The sequence below is a fragment of the Hypomesus nipponensis genome, chromosome 11 (assembly GCF_054491055.1).
Source record: "Hypomesus nipponensis isolate SF chromosome 11, ASM5449105v1, whole genome shotgun sequence".
NCBI lineage: Eukaryota > Metazoa > Chordata > Actinopteri > Osmeriformes > Osmeridae > Hypomesus > Hypomesus nipponensis.
Genome location: NC_140371.1, coordinates 14,714,875 through 14,733,119, shown reverse-complemented (window position 1 = coordinate 14,733,119; position 18,245 = coordinate 14,714,875). Strand labels below are relative to the sequence as shown.

Here is an 18,245-nt window from a genome sequence, read left to right as displayed (position 1 = left end):
GACCAGCCCGGCTCCAGAGGCTAACAGCATCGACTGTGTCCACCATCATCCTGTGCATGTGTAATCCCTTCTCGGGTTTCCATACAAATGAGGGTGCATGCCTGTACATGTGTGTGCATGTGTGTGTGTTTGTAAGAGCCTTGTATGAGGGCCATGTATGTTTGTCAATAGTCCAGGATGGTATGTCTCAGTTTGTGTGCCTACATATAACCCACATACATATAATGTGTGAGCGTGTGTGTGTTGTAAATGGTGTGTTACAGGAAAAGCTGTGTCTAATGGTTAGCCTTGCTCGTCTGTAAACTGATCTGTCCCTGAGGCTATTAAAGGGAGGCACCACTGTACTGTGCCAATAGGAAGAAAAAAAACTTTGGTTGAACTGTCCAGTGAGATCTCCTTAAATACCATAACACTTGCATGATTGAATGCACCTCTGTAACATGCAAGCTGCAGTAAGACTCTGTATTCGGTAGGGAAACAGCAATGGGAAGGAAGACAGAGAGTCGGTTGCATTGTATCACACTGACTGTAGTGGCAGACACTGACTAGTTGTTGTCTGTTCCCATTCTATGTGTTATTGGTTTAGCTAGGCATCGGAGATATCAGAGATATCTTGCTAACACTGAGCTCACAGTTTATGTACAGTATAGACTGAGTTGAGGTCACACCTACAGGCTATTATTGAATGAATGTTTTTTCAGCTCTTGCACACATGCATTGTCACCATACATTTTGTCATTATTTGATCCACATGGTTTTGAAGGGCACACTGTCAGTGTGACTATGAGTGATGGATCCATAATTCCGGCAGCAGAATCCAGTTCATGATTTGGTCCTCTGTACTGTCACATCTGATTCTGTAACAGTCTATTAACAACACCAAGTCAACAAAACAACAGCTGTACCTCGCGGTAGGAGGGATGAATGTTTGGATCCTGTGAGACTACAGTTGCCTCTCTTGCTGGGTCATCAATACACTTGGATTATTTGAGGTTGTATTCCATTCCCATCACGCAGCAGTGTCAAGTGTTTAAAGCCTCACAATGTCATTGTACTCATGTTAAAAAACAAACACGCTTTATTAGTGGTGCTCAACTGGAAGAGCAAAATGTTAATCAGTATATTTTAGCTTGAAAAAGAGAGAGAGGTCTCTGAGATGTGAAGAACTGATAAGGGGCACTTGTTATGAACTCTGCTTCAAAATGATGGATCCAACTGTTCTATTTTTAACTTCATATTTTAATGAAAGAATCCTCCGGCACCCAACTCACTCTTTCGATGAATTCAGTGAGCTGAGATGGATTTGGGCAGTGGATGAAAAATGATGTGTCGTCATTTATGTGTGTCACAGTGTGTGTGTGTGTGTGTGTGTGTGTGTGTGTGTGTGTGTCTGTGTGTGTGAAAGAGCATTTTAAACACTATTATACTAAACATCTATTTTAGAGCATAAACCCAAGCAAAAAATGTACAATAGGTTTGTGATGAGTGTGTTTTTTCATGAAATTTTAGGTTTTTCCTTGTTACTTTACTGTGGGCAATGCATTTGTACCATTATATTATTTTGTCTAAATAGTCAAGCATGCATGCGAGTGACGTTGCCGTTTTTATGTCTGATGATGAAATGGGGTGCTTTGGGGATGCCCGAACCAACCGTCCTGTCTAGTATAAGGGATCATACCCCATGCCAGATCAAGTTTCACAGTTGTGCGTCAGCGGGACTCACGTTGCATTCGTTTGCTCATTGAAGGGTTGTTTTTGAAGACAGTGAGTTGTCAACGTAAAGAAAACAGTCACGGTGTGGCATAATTGTTTGGGCGTCCAGCGATCCACAACTACTCCGGAGGTCGAGTTTTCTGTCCGGTATGGCAGTCTGCGTCCTCAAAGAGAAAGAGCTGCTCTAATTGGTTTCTCAATGAAGGATCATCAGTAGATCCCTCGAGGATCGGCGGACTGTAGTGCAGAGCGGTCCATCAATCGGTCCGCTCCCCGATGGTAAATCCAGCTTTCAGGTCCTGTTTTCTCCTACAAAATTAAACTCGTGGATTTCATCGGGCTCTCCAGTTGCGTTTTGGAGTAACAATATTTTTTCGCAGAAAGGTATTTGCCAGATTACAACTTGTTCGCTCTTAGGCGGTAGGAGTTATCGTAACTGTTGGGAATAGCAGTGAAGTTTTACGCAATTTCAACATGAGTGACCTGGAGGAGGACTTTGCCAAGATTCTAATTCTGAAGGAGGAAAGGATACGAGACTTGGAGAGGCGGCTGGCGGATAGGGAAGATGAGATTCAAGAATTGAAAAGGAAACTACACAAATGTCAGTCTGTTTTGCCCAGCGCCCAACTTATAGGACCGAGGACCAGGAGGGCTCAAGGCATCTCTGCAGAGCCTCAAACGTACCAGGATCTGTCAAGACAAGTTTTTAGAAAATATGCCAAGTCTGACTGGTAAGAAAGTAAAAAAATATTGAGACTCTCCGTTGAATATGGTTGATGGTTCAGTGAAGTAGGCTATGCTCATGAATTAGGCTACGCCTTGCGGAATGAGGACATTAAGAATATGGCCATGTCTTTTGAGTAAGGTGTGTGGTTTGTTTACTTTGTAGAAATACTGAGAGAATGTTGACCTGACAGTCAAAAATTCGTCACTCCTTAAGGAGAAAGGGATGCTGTTAAGAACATGAATGGGGTAGCGCTCCCATTCTCGGGGCTGATGACGCTGCTCCAGGGCCAGCTTCAGAGAGGGCTTATAATTGATCCGATCCATCATTGGAGTCCCATAGGACGGGGAGTGGAGGAAGTACGATGCATTATTGGCTTTTAGTAGCTGAACACTGAGCTCTTGAAGTGCACGTCTGAGGACATTTAATACTCCATTAGAAGACGCTTTGTTTGACCATATGCTACCTTTATCACCTTGCGTCGCGCTTTTGAATCCGCAGAGTTTATAGTCCACAGTTTTTCTAGAGCTATCCCAGAAAAGTGTGCCTAATATAAATGGAAGTTAGGGCATGGCAAGCAATGCATTAATCAATAGATTAGGCAATTTTAGCTCATCATTCGGTGAATCTCGGGATGTTGAAATACTATAGCAGACTCATACTCGTCGAAAAAGCTTTACCAAAACCTCGATATAAAAATTGTATTCCTAAATTGCCATGTAGATACCGTTACTGTTGTACATCAATTGTATTGTATTCTACCTCCTTTTAGAACCTTATTGATTTGACCCACACTCTCTCCCCCCTCCCCTCTCCCCCCTCCCCCTCGCTCTAATCAAAAACGAATTAGGAAAAATAATGTAACTAATGCACATGGACAGAAATTACAACCCAAATTGTATCAACATTCATTAATTTGTGACTAGACAATTTATCTGTGTGTCAGTCCATCTAGCTCTATTTGTATGAATGACACCTCAATCTAGACAGATATGAAATGACAGTGCAACTGACACTTGTCATTCATTTAGGAATTTAGAGATGATGAGGGACTCTTAGTGCATCCACAGGTAGACATCAAAGCTTGGTTAGCTCGGTCATGAAAACTCAGTAAAACTAAACATAAATTGTGAAAAATTGTCATACTGACTCTGATTGGAACAGGAGGTTGCCGTGTTCCAAAGACACAGGCGGCTGATTAGACAACAGCTTACTTCCCTCCTTGCTGCTTATTGAGTGTGTTCCCAGCACTGGTTATCTAACAGGTTCGCCGCTGTCCACCTGAGAGTCAGCCTGGCAGGACGGGCAGGGGTCAGAGACAGTGTGACCCCCATTAGAGTCAGAACCTAGCCCCAGTCAACAGCTCCCGCTCATCAGGTTACAGCAGCATGGAGCAATGGATCCTGTTTCCATCGATCTGCATAGGAAAGGGCTGAGTTGGAAGTTTAGCGAGGTGAAATTTAAAGCCTGTGTCTCTGACACAAAGGTGCTTTGAAGGGCAACGGGAGGGCCCATTGATGAGTTGAGGGAATATACAGAGGAGGATGAGGAAAATTATTGATATATTTGGAGAAAAGGGAGTTTGAGAAAACTGACAGGGAGGAGAGAAATACAGTTATCTTGAATTGGGAATTTAACATGAGACAAAGCATTCCCTGTTCATCACAAAGCAAATTAATTCCATGTTGAAACCTAGTCTGTTGTCCTTGACATTGGAGTGCTGGTCAATGGGTGGACTATTTGTGGATTATTTGTGTTCAGCAGGTGTATTTCATTTGTCATGCCGAGAAGTTGTATGCAATTCTTTACAAGTGAGTTGTTTGGACTGATTGTAAACCCTGGAGGTCCTCTTTAAGTGTATACTTAAAGTTTGAATTTGATTCTGTGAATTCTTTTGCATCAGTGATCCACATTCTCCCTGTATCAAACAATTTAGTAGATATATTTTGTACTAAATTGAGTTGTTTGATATTTACTTGAATATTTCTTATCACTGTAGATCCCATTACAGACTCACAATAATATTTTGGTCACAATCCCCTTGCCAGTGGTTCTGCTATGATTAGTAACACTGCCTATAAATCCTCTTTTAAAAGTGGAGGAACTCCAAGTTTCGACATTGATGAAAATGTTGATGACATTATTACAGAATTTGCACCACAACTCTGTGCTAAAGATAGTGTGACTGAATCAGGGGGGTATTCCAGAAAGCAGGTTATGCAACATAACCGGGTAAGTTAACCCACCAACTGATTCACAATGTTGCAGCAACCTACTGGCAATGTTGCTACAACGCTGGGTGTCAGCTGGGGACTTAACTTACCCGGGTATGTCACATAACCTGCTTTCTGGAATACTCCCCAGGACTTCCACTATCTCCCTTTCACCACGTTGTTCGCTAACCACCACTAGGGGGCAGCTATGACCTGTTCTCCAGTCATGAGGCCCTTCCCAGGGGCTATTACCTGACCATGCTATAACTAGATCAGAGCTTCTTAACAAACCTTGCATTGTACCCTTACAATGTACACATTGTAACCCTGCATCCTAGACATGAACAAGTAGAAAAAGTTATAACCTTGTCAGCTTGTATAGATATATAACCACTTGTGTCCCTTTGAACACTGTGATTATCTTCACTGACTTTAAAATCTCAAACAACACATCCTTTTGATTGGTATAACAAATGCAAAAAGGTAATCCTATCCCAACCTCTCTATCCACAGGTTTTACTACTGGATTTAAAAAATGTAATGAGATTAGACATCACATGTCTGTAAGATTAGACCTTTAGCAATGAATGAGCGGTCTAATGTAGTTGTCTGTAGCTGGGTCTCAGATGGGAGGTTGGAATAAATTATAGCGCCAGTAGTGCTTCGGGATCGATCATTATCATTATTATATTGTTAATCTGTGTTTGCATCCAGAGAGTTTGTTTTTGATTTTCTATAGTACTTTCTTTGTTCTTGGGCCCCGGCATATGAACTTCTCATTGGCTAGTCATCTGACTGGACTACACAAGCCATCTCATAGGTCATTGTTGTTCACTCTGGCTCAGAACGTGATTAGACAGATTGGTTATCAACTACAGCAGAATTGTAGGTTAGGTATCATTGGGTGGAGATCATGACTTTGAAGTATTGCAGGTGGGGTTATACTGACATGATCCTCTCAAATGCTACTAGTTTTCTGAATGGGATTGCTGTTTGTGTTCCTTATATGGCCTCCACTTTTTATTCTACAAAACAGGACAGGAAACGGGATAAGCAGACCATGAATAAAGTTACTATATTTAGAGCGCATTAAAAATGTAATCCCATAGCTTCCCATAAACCTGCCTTGTGTATTAACCAAATAAATATCATTCAAAACCTATTTGGGTTATTATTGTTGCATGACAGTTTGGCATGCTCTCTGAGTTGAGAGACTTGGGGGATCGAATGAGAGAGCACTTGTTTCACGCGCTCAGACTGCATTGTGCCTTGGATTCCTGTAGGCGCCCTTCTCGCCCTGTACTCTCTCCGGGTCGCAGCCTGACGCACTTGGGGAGGACTGTCCACTCAGCTTAGGGAAAACTTTACATTTACTGTCTTGTGTGCTTTTGGGAATCGCCTTGGCAGTCTGCTTACACTCAATGAGATATCGAACACCCGTCGTTAACGGAAAGCCGTCTACCATTCAAGGAAAGAGTGCCATTTGAAGCTGTTGATGCGGGATAAAGTTTTAATTTCCGAAGGTTGAGGAGACACAGAGTAAAGTATCAACCTGAGAGCTTTTGATAAAGTTTCTTAGCGTAGTGCAGATGAAGATGGGTACCTTGCGCGACCTCCAATATGCGCTGCAGGAGAAGATCGAAGAGTTGCGACAGCGAGACGCGCTCATAGACGAGTTGGAGCTGGAACTCGACCAGAAGGATGAGCTAATACAGAAACTACAGAACGAACTGGATAAATACCGTTCGGTTATAAAACCTGCAACCCAACAAGTCCACAAACAGACCGAACTGCACGAGCAGCAACGGACTAAAAGACAGGCTATTTCTGCCGAACCGACCGTATTCGACATCCAAGAGCTTAGTCATGTAACGCTGCCGTTCTACCCCAAAAGCCCACAGTAGGTGTACAGCTCACATGAAGTTTTAGGATTATTTTCATTTACTATTGCTTTTGCTGTGCATTAAATATGACACCTGTGGTGTCAGTATATTTATTATAGGTCCGACTGCATGCGATTTACAGTCAGTTATGAATCCTATGCACTTTACTTTATTTACATTTAGCAGACGTTCTTATCCAGAGCGTCTACTTATTAGGTATACCCTTTCTTAAAACAAAATGTTGGAAATACATACTCTCTCTAAACACAAACACACACACACTCTTTCTATCCCTCTCTCGCAGACACACACATACACACACACACACACACACACACACACACACACACACACACACACACACACACACACACACACACACACACACACACACACACACACACACACACACACACACTGGTACAAGGTGAAATTGCCTGTTGTAAGATTAGGAAACAGTGGCATATGTGAGTTTACGTTTAGGAAGGCTAAACCTCTCCAGGGTGTATTCCTCTGCATTCTGTCACTAAGCAGGGTGAGTGATGTCTCAGTTCAGTGACACTCAACAACACTTGTGAGACATGATGCATCACATCTTCTTACTCAGTGATACAGTGATGTCTGACAGTATTTTGGAGGTGGTAACAGTGGATCTGGCAGGAGAAGGGATGCTTGTTTCAATCAAAATGCTGATAAAATATGATGCCAGGCAGGGTCCATGGCATGCTTACATTCTGTTTCGACTAGTCTCTTACGTAATCTCTCGTTCTCTCACTATCTCTCTCCAACCCCTACTCTCTCATCCCCCTCTTTTGCCACTCTCTCATTCGTTCTCTCTATCCTCCTCTCTCTTTCTATCCCTCTCTCGCAGACACACACATACACACACACACACACCTACACGCACACATACACACAAAATCAGTCTGAATTGTCCTCTTTCACTTGTCAAAATTTGTTGTGTGGTCACCTCCCAATTGATTTGACTGACCCTCTACATTTAAGGCAGGATTGACTTTACACACTCATAGTTCTTCAAAACAGATCAATTATTGCAGAATCAATGCATATTTTCCCAAATTCTTAATTCATAACATTCCATTCACACAAAAAGCCTTTCCAAAATTGGAATATCTGTTCTTTAGTTTTAGTTTGTCACTGTATATGTGCTGCCCATCACTCAGCTGGAAATAGTGCGCTACATGACACATCAAACAAGATAGAAAAAAAGGAAGTAATGGCCTCTGTAGTGAACCCAGCTGTGCCTATGCAGGTCCAGATAAGAGTGGGTTTATCCTGCCGGTCTGCAAATGTAAAATGATTTGAGGGCTTTCGTTGAAGAACAGTCAACAAGAAGGGGTTTGTTGTTTGAAGATATTACGTAATCTTGGCTCTACCTCTTGTGTTGTGCTGCCCATACATGGAAAGCAATTCTAATTCACTTGCCAGACTTTTCTGTGCCGAGGTAAAATGCACTGGTAGACATGGTCAGCTGGTGTCCCCCATGTGATGTCAGATAAGGACACAATCTGGATTCAGACAGTCAGCTAGTCAACCAGTAAAGTCTTTCCCTCCCCAGGCTGGACCTGTGCATCTCTGTGGATTCCCGCTGAAAAGAGACACTCAGGCAAAATGAAATGAAATTTGAAATGGGTACAGACAACCTAAAAAAAACCTGAATTTGATGTCAACATGAGTTTTGTACACCTGGGGAGAAAATTATAATTGGTTTGGACCACTTGTTGTCCTTATTAAGGCTATGATCATATTGAACATGTCTATGTTTTGTTTCCCTCTACCTTTTCAGGTCCCTGATTTTAGAACAGGATGGGTCTGTTATCTGGTCTACCAGTGTAGGTTATAGTGGAATGTTAGAAGTCATTGTTTACATGTTCACTATAATCTCTCTCTCTCTCTCTCTCTCTCTCTCTCTCTCTCTCTCTCTCTCTCTCTCTCTCTCTCTCTCTCTCTCTCTCTCTATCTCTCTCTCTCTCTCTCTCTCTCTCTCTCTCTCACACTCTTTCTCACTTGCTCTCTATCTCTTAGGAGCTGCCCCTCTCAGCCTTTCCTTTTGTTTTTTTTTGCTTCTAAAAGAGCATAGTTTCTCCTTTTAAGGAAGGCAGACCTTGTTCAGTTCCCAAACCTTACTGGTGGATCATGCAAATCTATCTGGTCTCACGGAAAGGAGACAAGGAAGCCTGCTGACGGCTTGTTTGGCTTCAATGCAGGGGAATGGAAGAGCTGGTCATCATAGGCTCCATTCAGGGGATCCCCGTGGTAGAAAAGAAGGCTTGGGACCCTCACTCTGCGGGTGTAAATCTGTGTTAGGCTGGGGTCAAGGAGGGAAGCTTCATAAGGAATGCAGTATGGGGAACTTGGGAGAGTTATGCCTCTGGCAGGGCACCTCTGCTTACCGTGCCTTCCTGTTTCAAGTGTGGACTAATATTTAGGGCAGGGCTGGAGATAAAACCTGAAAGAACACCATCACTTTGAAAGAATGCTTCTCTAGTTTATATAACACATTGCAAGATGTACAATCAGTCACAACATGCTACGGTTGGATGCCTCCTGTGTACATATCTGTGACTGTTTGGTTGATAATAGTCGTCACGGAAGAGGGGCTGTATTTAGATGACTCGTTTCTATTTAGATTGTTGTCCTCTCGTCCCACATCAAAGCAGTCTGAAATGGGTAGATTAGCCTAGCTAGCTGCTCGGCTGTCCTCTCTCCTGCGTGTGTGGTCGCTCCTAAAAAGGGAGAGGGGCACGAAGGGGCTGGAGCTAGGTTTTCCACAGTGCGAGGAGGGGGCGGGACTTTTAAAGCCTGGCCAACGCTTCAATCTGCCGGCCCCTTTTGTGAGTTCTATTCCCAGCATCCTTTGTGGGGTTGAAAGCGTTTCTTCTGCCTTTTCTATGATTTGCAACATTAAAGCTCCTCTTTGAAGACAAGGTCCCCTTGTTGGGTTAACCCCGTTACATGTTATTAGCCTCATTCAGAGATGTGTCCTGTGCACCCATCTGGCAAGCCCAGGCACTGAAGAGACAGAAAGATAGGCCTATAAAACAGTATAAATGTCTCTACTAAAGAGCGAGAAAAAGGTTAACGGAAGCCAAATAGAATGTTTCACCTTGAAACAGTAACAAAGGAAAAATATTTTTGTTGAAAGCAATCTTTCAGATTTGGCTTACAAGTGTATGTCAAAGGACTTATACGGACATGGTACAAAGGAAGCTGAATATGTTCTGTAGATGTCTGTAAGTGTTTGACTGTACATTGCGTGTGAAGCCCACAACATTTCTGTACCTACTTCAGTTCAGGCGTTTTCTTTTTGAAACTTTTCCATCAAAGTATACCTTTCTCAAGCACTCTCTTTCTCTGTTTGTTCCCCCAGGTCCAAGGACCTGATCAAGGAAGCCATCTTGGATAATGATTTCATGAAGAACCTGGAGATGTCTCAGATCCAGGAGATAGTGGACTGTATGTACCCTGTGGATTATGGCAAGGACAGCTGCATCATCAAGGAGGGCGATGTGGGCTCGCTGGTCTATGTCATGGAAGGTAACACATCTCATTGTCAGCGTGTAGCGCACACTCAATTTTCCCACAATATTTACTTGGTGTTACCTGACAGTGCCTACTGGTATACCTTGGAAATGTTACAGTAACCGCACCAGATGATGAGAACAAAATAAAGCGTATTGATGGGTCGCATCAAGGCCTGATTATTTGACATCCATTGAATAGTCTGAATGGGACAAAACTTGTTGAATGAATTGGTTCCCAGTGTCAGAGTGTGTGTCGTTGTTTTCAATAACACAAGGCAACAGATTATATAAGAAGTGCCGCAGCTTGTCTCTCTCCGTCCGTCTCTTTGTAAAGAGACCGACAGTAGTTCAACCAAGTCAAACTATTCTCAAATACAACTTTCTCAGAACATTTACTTTCCTTAGCACCTGCTATTTTGACCCTGCAGGATTTTTTTCGGCAGTTCAAAGCCATTACTTTTACTGCCACAAAACAATGAAAAATGACATTTCAAGGTCTTTAGTATAGTACCCAATAAAAATTGTGTGTGTATGAGAATGTGTGTAATCAGTGTTGAAGTCGTTTCCATGCTAGAGGTAGATCAGTGGCATTTGAAGTTAATTGTGTTTGTGTGAGACCACCTTCCATCATATTGATTGACATCACCAGAGGACCAGTGGGTCTGTTCAAGCCACTGATTTTAATTATAGGTTCTGTAGTGTGTTACTGAATCAGGACTGGGCATTTGGAATATCCGAGGCGCGAATGGCATTTTGTCTGCTCTTCACACATAATACCAACTCACTTTTTAAATTCCCATAATAAATATGATTATTGATCGGCCCGGGCGACTCTCAGCCTCAGACAACGGCGGTAGTCTATTCTTGTCCAGCAGACTTCCGGGAACTCAGGTCCCAGGAGAGCGCAGTGTCTTCAGTGCTTTCAGCTCTGGGCTTGTGAAGACACCTCCTTACTGTAGCAGCCAGCATCAGCCGAGAAGAGCTCTGTTTTTCATCTGTCCATCTGTTCCGAGAGGCTCTGCTCCCTGGAGGAGCTCTCTCTCTCCTCCTCAGCTCCACCTCCTTTCCCTCTGATGCTGCGCCACCTTCCCCTCTGATGCTGCGCCTCCTACTGGCTGGGCTCCCACGCTCGCCGCTTGAGAAAGACGGGAGGCGGAGGAGCCGGTGACATTTCGGTGGGATTGTGTTTGGGTCCCTGCAATGCTCCATCATATTTGATGGACAGTTTCGCAAAGGCAATATATGTAGGGTTGTTTGTTTCTGTCTGTGTATGTTTTGGGGGAGTGAGATCAAAATTAATTTGCTGTGTTGTGTGCTGCGAATAAACATGGTCAGGGTTGATCAATAGCAACCATTATTTGTCAATTAGACCCCCGCACTTTCACTAAATGGTTGTCCCTGTGTGGTGCGTCCCTTATTGCATGTGCACATTTGTGGGAGAGAGAGAAAGTGACAGTGTGTGTCACTTTTAATGCAGTTTGGATGCGTGTATTTGTGTGCGTGCGTGTTTTTCAATGTCTTACTTCATCTGCTTGAATGGAGTGGACACCCTGTGGTGCTCAAGTGTCTCTCTCAGTTTCTGATGAATCCTTCTCACTAAAGTGCAGTTCGAGGAAAATGATGCATAGCTGGCAATGGAGGGATTGTTGGGGGCTGTGGGAGTTGCTCACTGACAGTAATATAGTAAGAGGCGTTTTATGGAAGACAGGGCGTCAAATTCAACACTGAAAGATTTGTTCACTGAATGAAACGTATTCATTAATTCTTCATAGTTGTAAAGGATATGTCAGTTTTGTCTGTTTTTTTCTAATAACTGCTTTTACCTCTTAAGTCTCCACTGTAAAAAAAAAAAAAACTAAGGATAAAGGTTAGATATGTCACCCCCGGAGGTTGAAGGCTCTTAGTGGAGGAAGGGAGGAGGCCAGAGCCTGTGACCTTTCTAAGTAGGACGGTCAGGGTGTTGCAGAGTCTGTCACACTACCCTAGTGTTCTGTCCGTAGATCGTCATTGTGTGTGGGTCCTCTGTTTATGTGTGTTTGTATGCTCAGTGTTTGCACCCTCTGTGTGTGTGTGTGTGTGTGTGTGTGTACTTGTTCTACACACTGTGAACACACTTGTGCACTCATTGTATGTGTTGTCATATGTGTATGTGTGCATGGCCGAAAATGAACCTGTTCCCAGGGAGACGATGAGTGCTTCTGATTGGGAGTATAGTCAATGAACAATCTTTTAAGTGTTTAAAGGAGATAATAGCAGGGATAATCAAATCCAATTATTAAGTGCTTCCAACACTTTACAACTTCCCTTATTTCGCCACCGTTCAATAGCGAACTTAATTACACCCAAAACTCATTAAACAAGGACATGCCTGTCAGATAGCAGACAGGTGGGCGCTGGAAAGGTGTTTCTGGAGGCTGCTGAGACGGGAATAGTTTGGTGAGATGCCCAGACGTCTCGTCCTACCATCACGCGGGCCGCGGAAGTCACAGTGGTGTGCAACACTCTGGCTGCGAGGTGCTATATTTTTTCACTTCCACTTTCCTCTCTGGAGGTTTTTAACAGCCAAGATCCATCCAGGTGACCAGGGATCACTGGATGTTCCCAGATTGAGTGCTGAGCCAATGTGACACCATGTCTAAGAGGTCTACGGTAAACATTGTTGAACACCCCCCGAGAAGCCTCGGGGTGTGTCGTTCCCTGTTGACTTACATTGCTCCAAATGTGTGTACTGGCTACATCTCACTCTCTAGGCAATGTTCAATCCCGGCTCATTCTTTTGTGAATCCACTGCCGTGTGCAAGGGATTTGAAATACTGCTTCTTCAAGTCTTGGTGTTTTATTATGTTCAATTGGAAACACTCTACTCACTCTCTACTACTCACTAATTTCAGGATTAGACAAATGTTGAACCTGAAGAATGTTAGGAGTGGGGAGGTGTGAGTGTTGACACCAGTCAGACTAATCCTAATCATATTTATCTTGCAAAGATATCCCTATTAACATTGCAATGGGTTATTCCTTCTCAGCATTGTAATCATGCTGAAATCCCCAAACAAATACACTGTATGGACACAAGTATTGAGACACCTGAACATCACATCTATATGAGTTTCAGGCAACATTTCATTCCAAAACGACATGAAATAATATGGAGTCCCCCCCCCCCCATGTGGCTATAACAGCTGCCTCTCTTCTGGGAAGGCTGTCCACAAGAATTTGGAGTGTGTCTGTGGGTGTGCCCATTCAGCTACAAGGGCATTAGGGAGTTTGGGCACTGCTGCTGGGCGATTACACCTGGCTTGCAGATGACTTTAGAATTGATCCCAAATGTGTTTGATGGTGTTTAGGTCAGGGATCTGTGCTGGCCAGTCAAGTTTTTTTGAAGCAAACTCAACAACATGTTTCTGTGTGGACCTTGCTTTGCACATAGGAGCATAATCATAGCCAAATGACAGGGGAAAATCCATATTATTGCCTTTGGATTTAGAATGGGATGTCATAAAAGTTCCTATAGGTGCAATGTGTCCCAATACCTTTGTCTATATTGTGCATTTTTTCTCTAATTTGTAATTGCTGATCCTTTTATGGATATTACACAGTACATTCATATCAATTTGTTCATTGACCTTCACCTAGCCAGTGTCCCAGACAGAATCCTCTGTCACACCTTGTATTAGAGCACCCCCATCTGAATAAACTCAATTGCAGTTTCGGGAATCTTCAAGCCCCTAAGATACTATCTAATACAAACAGAGCGTAACTGAAGGTTATTTCTGTCATTCTGGAGGACTGTATCTAAAATTGCACCAGATTTACCTCCAACCAATCACGGAGCAGCTTTGGGTTGCCACAGGCTCCTGGGACATCTTCAGATCATTGATCAGGGACACCAAGCAGCACCTGAGGCTGAGAGCTGAGAGGTCCACAAAGCCCTGGCCAGGTGAGAAGCGTCTCATCTCCTGGGAGCTGGGTGGAGGTGATTGCTATGCTCTCAGAGGTGGGCTCATCGCTCCCTGCCCAGCAAAGTGAGGCTGAGAAATCTTCAGTTTACCAGATGGATCAGATGGCTGAATCAGTGACAGGTTTGGGGACTTCACCAATGTGCTGAGCAGGAAGGGATGGAAGCTGAGTGGACACAGCTAGTAATGAATTCTATATGAAGCTGTTTGCTTTTGAACAATACTCCAGATTAAAAACAGTTATTATGCCTTGATTAAATTAATGGATGTAGTGCCAATTCCGCCCCCCCATCCCACACTCAGCCACCTGTGACTTTGGGTTGCTTGGCAACCAAATAAATGGAAATCTAAGGTAGTGTGGTTTGGATTTTGCTATCAAGGTTATGTTAAGCTTGCTCCAGGGAATACAGATTCATCAATCATCCCTACAACCAACAATGTGGACTAAGATTAGCTTTATTTTCCTCCTAGACTATCCACCATCTGACAGCTTGGACTAGGTTAACAGCTTGGACTAGGTTAAGTGTGTTTGTACTCTGGAGCGTCAGAGGAGCCATATAAATGGCTCCTTAGGATGAGGAGCCCTCACAAGTCTTACTGGAACGAGAAGGAGAACCAGGCTTAGAGGGCCAACCTCGCACAATGTTGTTCTTTCCTTTAGATTTGTGAACATGTGTGTGTGTGTTTGAGCAGGCACTCATCTGCGTGTCTCTCCTGCACCTTGGTCGGGGGGCCCTGTAATCTGGAGGTGTGAACAGCAGATAGGAGTGAAAGAAAAAGAGAGAGAGGGAAAGCGGCAAATTTATTCCATTCCATTTCTGACTCATTTGATTTCAAATTCACACCTCAGAATGGCGTGTGCAGTATGCAAAAATAGTAAAGGCATCCCTGTCAAGTTTAAAACTGCGTTTTTGTTTCTGTTAAAGTGTGATAAGAAAAGAAACGGTTAGCAGAGAACAGCTAACATAGCACCCTCCATATATTACTTTCAGAGAATGTTTATTGATTTTTAGGTAGCACACATGCACTCCCTTATACGGCTTGACAGTCTAGTTTATAGGCCATTAGAGCGTGTGTGTCATTTATGTGTAAATGGATGGTGAACATCATAGGATGGAGACTAATTTGAAATCACTCACACAATATGGTGATGCTCTCACCTTTGTATCTGCTCTCTCTCTCTCTCTCTCTCTCTCTCTCTCTCTCTCTCTCTCTCTCTCTCTCTCTCTCTCTCTCTCTCTCTCTCTCTCTCGCTTTCCCTCACACTCTCACACTCACTTTGGCCACAATGTTGTCTATCCCTATGGTGTTATCTCCCTTTTCTTTCACTCTCGTTCTCTTTGTCCCATCATATTTTCATGCCGTGTCCCACCACTCAACATCATCCCTCTCAATTTTCCCTGTCAATTCTTTTTCGTTTCTGTCCTCTCTGTGTCATTTAGCTCCCTCCCTTCTCTGCCAGTGATGACTATATGGAGGACCGAGCTTTTATTCATCCCAGGAGTGAATATTGATTACTATTCCCAGTCCGAGGGATGATGTGAACATGCCTTACAGGAGAATGAATGAGTCAGGTGTGAAGGATCACAGGTCCTATATTACAGTCATTCATTTGAATTCACCTGGTATTGGAAGCTTCTCAGCTTGGAATGAGTTGGTTGAGGGACATGTGTTTCTATGAGTGTCTGTGACTGCGTGTGTCTGATTGGTTGCGTCCTGTTGTGCAAAATGTGCGAAGGTGTTTGAACAAACACCTGTCAAGGTCTTGTCTTCTTGTTACTTCTATGTTTGAGGTAGTGTGGGTATACATATACACAGTAGATTTATGTAACATATGTATGTTTCTATACAGTCATCTATGAATGTATGTAAAGAAATATTTGTGTGTGGTGTGTGTTTGTGAATGTGTGTGTGTGTGTTTGTGTGAGGAGAGAGCTATAGTCTGCTCTGTCTGGATACGCGCTTCTTCCCTGTCTGTTTGCTGAGGTGCATTGTGGGAATACAAGATAGAGAACTAATAATCTGCTTTACTTCAGGGACGGACAAATCCCACTCCCACAGGAAGGTGTGTGCAGTTCTGTACACAAGAATTGGAAGTCACACACACACATACACACACCTATACACTTATACAGTACATACACATAAACACTACTGACTCACACACTGTAAATCATAGCTAAAAAACACTGTTGTTGTAGAGCAAGCTGCAGTTATTACGGCATGTTTACTAATGAAGCTCTTTGCTGTTAGTTTAGCATAAATTGCACTTTCTGAGAGACTTGAAGCTCAAAACTCATTTCAACACAATAACTAAGAAAAAGGCCAGGATTGTTCATTTTAGCTCTGTTTTCTCTCCCAAGACTTCCCTTTGAGTTTAGATGGACTTATCTCCAGGAGTCTAGACAGGGCATATGGGCATCTCAGGATGCTAGTAATACAACTCATCTCTTTGATCTTATATTAGATTGGAAGACCAGCCCATAATGAAGGCTCACCTTAGAAACCCCTCTCTTATCTCTTACTATGATGTGGCACAATATTAGGTTCCCCACCATACAAAATGCCCCTACCAAGCCTCCCTATGGCAAGGGTGTGATTGCTTGTGAGTGCTAGTTGTGTGTGAAACCAGTATAATCCAACCCTATCAACCCTTCTTTGTTAGATATAATATAATTTTACAATGTATGTGTGTGTGTATGTGTTGAAGAGACTGGGAAAAATAGTGGGTGAATGTATTTATATCTGGGAGAAAACGACAGTATAAGAGCATGTTTGTGTTTGAATGTGTTTACATTTACATGTAGTCATTTAGCAGACGCTCCTATCCAGAGCGACTTACAGTAAGTACAGGGACATTCCCCCCGAGGCACGTAGGGTGAAGTGCCTTGCCCAAGGACACAACTTCTGATTAATGGCCCGACTCCCTAACCGCTCAGCCCCCTGACCCCCAGTGTTTGTGTTTTTATGTATGTATTTACGTGTGTGTGTGTGCGTGTGTGTGTGTGTGTGTGTGCGTGTGTGTGTGAGAGTGTATAGAGACCCCTCTTCCATAATGACCTGACAGACAGGGATTCTAATCCTCCTGTAAAGGACCCCCAGAGATGTTTCAGCCAGGCCACTCAGGAAATGAGACAGCCGCTGTACTGTACTTTAAATGTCACTTTAATCTGCACACCAACATCCTGGTGCTGTGCTAATTAGGCCCAGTCTGAATAAATAACAAGACCGCATCAAGGCTAATGCTAATTACGACACACTAACAGTCTGGCTTGCGGAACGTGCGGCATTTACTTTGCACTCCCCCCCCTTCCCTCTCTTCAATCAGCCTGTCAACACAGGAGATGTAATGTGGCTTTGATGACCAGGATGTGGCAGTGATGGAGCTGCAGTGCTTATTACTGTAATGACTATGAGGGTGAGAGAGGAGATTGCCCTGAAGAAAAAGTATCGTAGTCTAAATCAGAGCAGTATTGCATCCTAAATCAGTTCTTTTTATGACACTACTGCCTTATATAAATAGGCAATTGACACGTGTAGACTATTAAGGGGTAGAACACATGGTCAAGCTTAGGTATTCCAGTGCAAGTCACTCTAGGTATCGAACCAGCTTTTGATGAGCTCTTCTTGTCCCTGATCACTGATCGAGCAGCTGCCCAACTTTGTTGTTTGTGTAGCCCTGACAGACAGTTAGTTGCATTTAAAGATCTGAAGTGTCTTCGCTTACTGTGGCTTGATGTGCAAAGAACATCAACACTCTTGTCACATAAAGTTTGTCCCCATCTCTCTCTCTTTCTCTCATTCTCTCCATCACTCCTTTATCTCTCTCTTCGTAGAGGGCTACTTTCCCTTAATGGGATCCGAACAGAGGCATGACTTGTGTTTGAATCTGGTGCTGAAATCCTGTGGTATCACAAACACACAATGTTGTTTTCATAGATGTTACAGAAGCGATCAGGAGGAATTTCTAAATTAATTGGACGGGTCAGTAAATAGAACTGGTAATGAGAACAATCTGACCTATCCATAAGCAAACTTTCACATGGCAGTGTTTTCCTCTGTCCTTTTTTGTACAGAAGTCCACAGTTTTTTACTGTTAAAACACATTCAAATTCACCGTGGCCAACTTTAGGCATCTTAGAAATCGCATGTCCACCGAAGCTGCTAAAATGTATACATGTTCTCACTGATTTTATCTCACATTAACT

General features: G+C 43.2%; 1 protein-coding gene across 2 annotated transcripts in view; it reads left to right on the top strand.

Moving 5' to 3' along the window:
- The first annotated feature begins 1,908 nt into the window (after window positions 1-1,908).
- Window positions 1,909-18,245, top strand: part of LOC146268282 (cGMP-dependent protein kinase 1) — a 54,151-nt gene continuing 37,814 nt past the window's right edge. The window contains exons 1-2 of one of the 2 annotated variants that reach the window (XM_084709631.1): window positions 1,909-2,444; window positions 9,925-10,091. In XM_084709631.1, the coding sequence (XP_084565757.1) occupies window positions 2,188-2,444; window positions 9,925-10,091 (424 nt within the window). In that variant the 5' untranslated portion in view covers window positions 1,909-2,187. Of the gene's footprint in view, window positions 2,445-5,922; window positions 6,551-9,924; window positions 10,092-18,245 lie in introns of those variants that run through there. The other variant, XM_084709630.1, reaches the window with a different exon arrangement.